The 6,984-nt window shown below is 61.6% G+C and overlaps 4 protein-coding genes across 4 annotated transcripts in view; 2 read left to right on the plus strand and 2 right to left on the minus strand.

The window, feature by feature from the left end:
• The first annotated feature begins 237 nt into the window (after positions 1-237).
• P884DRAFT_318569 (uncharacterized protein) lies at positions 238-708 on the plus strand. Its single transcript, XM_069445341.1, has one exon. It carries the CDS (start codon positions 250-252, stop codon positions 682-684), a length of 435 nt encoding a protein of 144 aa, XP_069300015.1. The 5' UTR covers positions 238-249; the 3' UTR covers positions 685-708.
• A 252-nt stretch (positions 709-960) lies between these two features.
• On the plus strand, positions 961-1,782 carry P884DRAFT_275438 (uncharacterized protein; the record flags this gene model as incomplete). Its single annotated transcript, XM_069442841.1, has 1 exon — positions 961-1,782. The coding sequence occupies one exon, from the start codon at positions 961-963 to the stop codon at positions 1,780-1,782; it is 822 nt and encodes a 273-aa protein (XP_069300016.1).
• Positions 1,783-2,374: 592 nt separating this feature from the next.
• On the minus strand, positions 2,375-5,930 carry P884DRAFT_218259 (Rgp1-domain-containing protein). Its single transcript, XM_069439375.1, has 2 exons — positions 4,830-5,930; positions 2,375-4,710 (listed from the first exon to the last, which is right to left on the minus strand). The coding sequence occupies exons 1-2, from the start codon at positions 5,566-5,568 to the stop codon at positions 2,549-2,551; spliced, it is 2,901 nt and encodes a 966-aa protein (XP_069300017.1). The 5' UTR covers positions 5,569-5,930; the 3' UTR covers positions 2,375-2,548.
• A 349-nt stretch (positions 5,931-6,279) lies between these two features.
• P884DRAFT_297448 (uncharacterized protein) overlaps positions 6,280-6,984 on the minus strand; it is a gene marked incomplete at both ends in the record, with an annotated part of 4,947 nt that continues 4,242 nt past the window's right edge. The window contains one exon of the mRNA XM_069444516.1: positions 6,280-6,852. Coding sequence (XP_069300018.1) covers positions 6,280-6,852 — 573 coding nt within the window. The remainder of the gene's footprint in view (positions 6,853-6,984) is intronic.

Below are 6,984 nucleotides of genomic sequence, written 5' to 3' on the forward strand. Positions count from 1 at the left end.
ATCTCGGGGCCGCCATTCTGACGCACTACGCACTACGCATTGCTGAATATTCGGCCCGTGCCCGCTTGCTTTGACCAAGGTAGCTAGCTCTACCTTATCCGCTGTAATCCGTATGTTGCTCTCCAATGTGCGTTGCCCCGAGCCTTCGAGTTGGTCCTCGGTCGTTCGGTCGTTCGGTCGTTTGGTCGTTCCAGAGCTCCATCCCCCCCCCCTTTTCTCCCTCCCGACTTTCTCCCTCCCGAGGCAGACATGAGGTCGTTGCTAGCACTCTCCTTGAGCAAGAAGTTCCTCCTCCTCTTCCTCACGGCACTCCTCATCTTCTCTGCCCTGATCAGCACCGCCGCCATTGCCAGAAGGGGCGGCCGCCCCCTCTCATTCACCCACAGCCCGCCCTCGGCCGATCGAGACAAGTCGCCGCCTCCGCCGCAAGGACAAACAGAAGAGTATAAGTACTTTGAAGAGGCCGGCACCGACGCCGAACTTAGCCGTATGTCCCACCACCGTACCGCCACCACTTGGTTCTTCCCCTTCCTTCTCTCTCCCTCGCTGCCCGCCCCGCGTGCATACGTGCGTGCATGTGTGCGGTGTGCGTGTTTAGGTTCCGCAAGCAGGAGAGGGCCGCCATCCCTTATACACCCCGTATACAACACCTCGTGCTGCTCGCCCGTTTTGAGATCGCCTTAGACTGAAGTTGCTGCTCACCTAGACTATGACGCCCGCTTCTACCGTGGCATCGTCCCCTATAACGAACGTATGCCTAACCCCTTCCCCGCCTTCCTCCTTCCCCCCTTTGCATTGTTTTCTTTCTCGATAGAAGACTACATAATGAAAAAAAAAAAAGAGAGAGAGAAGAAAACGAAAAGAAGGGGAGATGCAAAAAAGAAGAGAAGAGAGCCGGAAGAGAAAGAAAGAAAGCTGACACGACATGGGCCTCCCTCTGCCGCTCCAGACCGCGCGGTCATGCGGAGCCTGACGCGCTCCTACCTGCGGACCTTTGCGCGCCTGCGCCTCGAGACCTGGCTCGCGCACGGCACCCTCCTGGGCTGGTGGTGGAGCGGGCGCATCCTGCCGTGGGACTTGGACGTGGACGCCCAGGTGACGGGCGCGACCCTGGCCCTGCTCGCCGAGCGCTACAACGGCAGCCTGCACGAGTACGTTGACGACGACGACGACGACGATGAGGAGAACCATCCCGACCAGCAAGGCACAGACGGGGCAGAGCAGCAGCAGCAGCAGCAGCAGCAACAACAACAACAACAACAACAAGAAGAAGGACCAAGGCCAGACATCGACCGGACCAACCGGACCAACCGGACGCGCCGGTACCTGCTCGACGTCAACCCCTTCGCGACATCCTCGCCGGGCCGGGGCACCGGCGCCAACGTGATCGACGCCCGCTGGGTGGACGTCGACACGGGCATGTACGTCGACGTGACGGCCGTCATGGAGCGCGACTGGACCTCGGTCCCCTTCCCCTTTCCCCCCTCCGCCACCTTTCCCTCCTCCTCCTCCTCCTCCTCCTCCTCCTCCTCCTCATCCTCCTCCTGCTGCTGCTGCTGCTCCTCCTCCTCCGGCGGCGACATCACGGACCCGCGGGCCCCGTCGGGAGCGCCGGGCCTGCTGAGCTGCAAGAACGCGCACTTCTACCGCCCCGGCGACCTCTTCCCCCTGCGCGAGACCGCCTTCGAGGGCGTGCCGGCCCTCGTCCCCTGGGCCTACGAGCCCGTCCTGGTCGCCGAGTACGGGCCCGAGAGCCTGGTCCTCACCGAGTGGGAACGGTAAGCCCCCCCCTTTTTTTATTATTATTATTTTTTCTTTTTTTCTTCTCTTCCTTTCTCTTTCTGGTGGTAATTTCTTTGTTGTTGCCCGTTTCTCTATTTATTTATTTATTTATTTCTTTCTTTTTTTCTCTCCCTCTCATGGCCAGTACTGCGGACTGACTTGACGAACCTCAAAAAAAAATGTCAACACCAATGTAACAGCCATCGATGGGATCCGGATCTCAAGGAGTGGGTCAAGATGAACGAGACTGATGTCAAGAAGGGACCATGAGATCAAGCAATCCGGAAAGGACGGCTGGTATAATTCATTAGTTTGAACGGCCGTGGCGCTGCTTTGGCCACACGGCCGTGGCTGTATATATACGTATGTATGTACTCCGCACATGTATGTACAAACGATCGCCCATCTAATTTCGTACGTACATAACTACAACGTGACATAGTGTCTCAGAACGTAACGTACGCACGCACGCCTCCGTAGGTTCCTGGAACTTTTAGGAACGAGTAGCTCTAGGAGGACAACCACACCGTAATCCCTCTATCCCAACCCCCTCCCCCCACCTTCCTTTTTTTTTTTTTTTTTTCTTTTTCTTCCTCTCCCACTTGCCAGCGGCAGTCTCCTCCTCTTGCTCCTGGCATCTAAGCCAAGATAATGCATGCCCGAGTCTGACCCCCCTCTCATCGAATATATTAGCGCTGCATAGCGCGTGGCTGACCCGGGAAATAAAACCGAATTTTTTTTTTCTTTTTTTTAAAAAAAGGGAACTCTACACGGGAAAGCCCTCCTCCATCGCGTCGTCGCGCTCTAGCTTCTCCAGACCGTTGCACGTGGCGCCGTATACCCGCAGCGGCACCGCCACCTCAAAGCTCTCGCACACCAGGTTCTCCACGCCGACGAGGATCAGCCCGCCCCGATCGTCCCTCGATATCTCCTCCAGCAGCGGGTGCGGCTGCTGGCCCCACTTCGTCCTCTTCTCCCCCCCTCCCTCTCCGGTTCCGTCCCCGTCGTCTTCATCCTCCTCTCCACCATCCCCGTCCTGTCCCTGCGGCCGGGGCTGGGACCGGGGCTGATGCTGATGCTGATGCTGATGCTGATGCTGATGCTGATGCTGCGGCGCCTGGACGGGCACGACAAACTCGAGGCGGACCTTCCAGTCGAGCGCGACGCCGCTCGTGATGAACTCGGGCGTGGCGTGGGCGGGGACGGCGGCGTGGAAGACCCAGCGGCGGGCGAAGAGGGTGGCCTCGCTGGCGCTGGCCCAGACCTTGCGCGTCACGCGGGCCACGCTGGCCTCGGACCGCAGCGCCAGGCCGCCGTCGACGACCCGCTCGGCCGTCTCGAGCGCCGCGTGCACCGCGTAGCACGGCACCTCGGCCCCGCCAAAGTCGACCACGCACGTCACCGTCTCGCCCAGCCGGTACGCCGGCCGCGCCAGCATCACCACCCCGACCCGCCGCCCGTTGCGCGCGATCTCGAACCGGTTCGGCGACTGTGCCGCATGGTACCCGTCGCCCGCCCCGGCCAGGTTGGACCGCAGGATGGCCAGGTCGATCGCCTCCTTGGCCGTCGGCGGCCCGAGGAAGCCGTGGTCCGAGACCGACAGCACCGACGCCCGCCGGGACGACGTCGGCGACCGGGCGGTTAGCGCGTTGGGGCTCAGGAGGGCGCCGTGGCTCGCGTCGTGTGACGGGCGGGCGAGCAGCTCGTCTACGTAGCTGAAGAAAGAGGACATCGAGGAGGTAGCTGACGAGGAACCAGGGTCGTTTTTCGCCGTCCTTGTCTTGTCAGAGCTATTATTATTATTATTATTATTGTTGTTGTTGTCGTAATTGACGGCCTGCACGCGGGCTTGGTCCCGCAGGAGGATGTACGGCGACATCAGGTCGTGGCCCAATATCTCGCCGTGGCTGTTGACGCTCCCCAGCACTCGGAAGGGGACGTCGACGGACTTGATGCGCTTCTCCTTGGCGCCGCCCGGCCGCTGCGTGCCGATGATGAGACTGTACGATATCTTCATAGCTTTCCCGCGATGGGTGGGCGGTAGGCCCCTGGGCAGCTTGAACGAGTACTCATAAGACCTGCTCTCGCCCGGCCCGAGCTGCAGGTCGACGAATAAGATGGACTGTGGCGTAGACAGCAGGGGGATCGCCTTCGAGTTGGCGATCCCGCGCATCTCCTTGATGGTGCTGAGCTCGCCGCCACCCAGGAGCTCGCCGATGGAGCTCGTGATGTTGCCCCAACCGAACCCGCGCAGCAGGCCGCTGTCTCGCTTCGGCGTCTCCAAGCCGACGACACCGCCGCCCTGGCCGCCGACAACCGCCTTCCGCTTGACCGCCTCGAACGGGCCGAGGTTGATGAGCGACCCGTCCAGGGTAAAGGACCCCTGGACCTGCGCGTATCCCATCATGAGCGACTCGGGCAGCCGCGACGGACCGGGCGCCAGGCTCGACCCCATCCTGCTGTGCGGCGACCGGGTCTGTTGCGACCGCAGGGGCTGTTGCGTCACGTACTCCGAGGCGAGCGTCTCGGACGAGTTGTTGCTCAGCGAGTAGAACTCACCGCTGCTCCTTGGCGTCCCGGCTATGCTCATGGTCGACAGCACCCGCGCGGCCGAGGCCACGGTCTGCTCGTTTATTGTCGGGACGGGATCCCGCCTTCTGGATGGCAATCCGCCCGATGTTGGGCTAGTCGGGTCCTCGTCGCCTGCCCCATCTACGGCACCGGCCGTCGCGGGCGAAGGCGACATGGGGAACCTAAAGTCGGCGAGTGCGCTTGGTGTTGTCGCGGGAGAATGGCGGGGGAAGTCGACCCGGGGGGTCTGGGGCGCAGTGACGGTGCCTGGCCGACGGCCGTTGATGCTCCTGTCGGGCGGGTATGAAGCATGAAAAAGGGGTGATGACTGGGAAGCCGGTATCCTGGGATGTGTAGCTACCAATCGTCAGCATCCATCCACTCCTCAATCTTCACTTCCCTTTCGAAGACTGTATTTTCTTTTCTATTCTTTTTCTTTCCCTCCAGAAAAAGAATAAAAATAAAAATAAACTCACCAGAAAGCGGTCCATTCAGCGGCCCGACCCTGGGCAATATCTGCAAGCTCGAAGCCCTCGCGTGTCCCCTAGCCCGCTGCGGCTTGGCCGACGCGGTACTACTGCCCTGGCCATCGTCGACGGTGCTCAAAGACCCAATCGACACGATCGACACCGATCTCTTGTGCCCGTGGCCGCGCCCATTCGCACCACCACCACCACCACCACCACCCGCACCTCCACTTTCCCTGCCCGCCGCGCTGCTGCCGCCGGTTTGCTGCTCCCCCCGCACGACGCCCGAGGGCAGGGGTGACCACGACACGGACCCGGTCCGCGCTCTCGACGCGGTCGACGGCACGGACAACGACAGCGCCGACCGGTGGCCGCGGGCGCTCGGCCGGGGGGGTGCAAGGCCCGGACCGGGCTTCCCGCGACCGGGCTGCAGGGGCGACGGCTGTCGGGCGCCGCCGCGGTGATGATCGGCCGCGGCGTTTGGGAGTCTCGACGGGCTCGGCGGGAACTGGGACGACTGGGGCGGGCCCGGCCTCAGCGTCGCCGTCGTGGGCATGGACAGGGCCGAGGAGGAGGAGAGGGAGGGGGAGGAGGAGGAGGACGACGACGAGGCGCTGCCGGCGGGGCGGGCGACATTCTTGAAGGTGATGGTGCACTTGAGCTCCTCGCCGGCGAAGATGACCTGCTCGTGCCAGCGCACAAAGACGCGGATGTTGCTGTTTCCGCTCGTAGAACCGCCGGGCTGCATCGTTCGGGGAGGAAAGAAGGGACGGGGGGGAGGGAGCGAGGGAGAGACGAAGAAGGGTCGAATTGGAAATGAAGACCGACTGACCGAGGGCGACGTTCAATGGGCGCGGAGTTCGGTTAATATTATGGTCCCTCGAGAAGAGAGAGGAATTGGTGCGCGGAAATGGTCAGGCCGCTCGATTCAGCATTTCTGATAAGCAGCATCTTGCGAAAAAGAGCGGTGCATGATGCAAAAAGTCGCGAAAGACGCGGTTCCGGGTCCGGTGTCGTTGGCCGACGCTTCTCTCTGGCCTTCAGTGAAGGGGGGAAACTCTGGAGGGCGCCAGCGCTGTGGGCACTGCGATCGACGGTACCCCCCGGCCCCCATGAGCTCATTGCAACCTCCATGGCTTCGTCAGGTGTTGCTCAACACATACAACCCTAACCCTGAGACAACCCCCCTTTATTATATGGCACCAGCCTCTACTCCTACTATAAGGAGACGACGTTGAACGCAGTGTTTACGAAGCACATTGGAGAGCGATAGAAGATCCAGTACGAAATTCAATTTTTCCCACTCTCTTCTTTTTCTTCTTTTTTCTACGAGTGATCCATCTAAGCGAGCTAGATACCAGGATCCTCTTCCCAGGGCTGACCCCAGCACTCTGACAGAGCCCACCCCCCCCCCCCCCCCAACCCTCTCCTTTGTTGTTCAAACTAATGGTACTACCAATCAGTCTTCCTTTCCCTCCTTCAGCCTCGCACACGCTTCCTCCGCAGCCCTCGTCCTCGCCTCCTCCTGGCTGAACGCGCCCTCCGCCCTGCCGACGACCTCCCCGTCGACGGTGACCTCGCACCGGAACAGCCTCTCCGCCTCCTCCCCCTCGGAGACCTGCTGCACCAGGTACTGGACGGGTCGGCTGCCCGCCAGCATGCCGAGCTCCTCCTTGGGGTGCAGCAGCCACACGCGGTCGGCCACCAGGCGCCGCATCAGCGGCAGGATCCCGATCCGCTCCGCCACCGCCTCGCACTGCGTCATGTCGCCCGAGTCCACCCACACGGCGCCCAGCAGGCTCTCGACCACGTCCGCGTGGAACTTTTGCGCCTGCAGCCGGCTCAGCAGCGACCACGGGTAGCGCGGCCCCCTCCAGAGGGCCTGCAGGATCTGCTCCCGCATGGCCGCGTGCCGGAGCGCCGTGGCGCGCTGCGCCAGACCCAGGTCTGGGGAAGCATGCCGGAGGAAGGACGGTAGCGGGAGCCGGGTTTGGCGAGCGGTCACGATCACGCTTGTATTAGCACCCGCGTCCTCCCGCCCAGACGAAGAGGAGGGAAGAGTAGTAGTGGTAGTAGTAGTAGTAGTAGTAGTAGTAGTAGTAGTAGTAGTAGTAGTAGTAGTAGTAGTAGTAGTAGTAGTAGTAGTAGTAGTAGTAGTAGTAGT

This window comes from Thermothelomyces heterothallicus, assembly GCF_042370625.1.
Source record: "Thermothelomyces heterothallicus CBS 202.75 unplaced genomic scaffold P884_scaffold_4, whole genome shotgun sequence".
Classification (NCBI taxonomy): Eukaryota; Fungi; Ascomycota; class Sordariomycetes; order Sordariales; family Chaetomiaceae; genus Thermothelomyces; species Thermothelomyces heterothallicus.

What these genes read in the sequence shown, in the direction of transcription:
- P884DRAFT_318569 (XM_069445341.1), top strand. Translation starts at nt 250, where the DNA reads ATGAGGTCGTTGCTAGCACTCTCCTTGAGCAAGAAGTTCCTCCTCCTC.
- P884DRAFT_218259 (XM_069439375.1), bottom strand. Translation starts at nt 5,568, where the DNA reads ATGCAGCCCGGCGGTTCTACGAGCGGAAACAGCAACATCCGCGTCTTT. An exon ending in GCTGAATGGACCGCTTTCTG is followed by an intron (nt 4,711 to 4,829) that starts GTGAGTTTATTT and finishes GACGATTGGTAG; the next exon opens with CTACACATCCCAGGATACCG.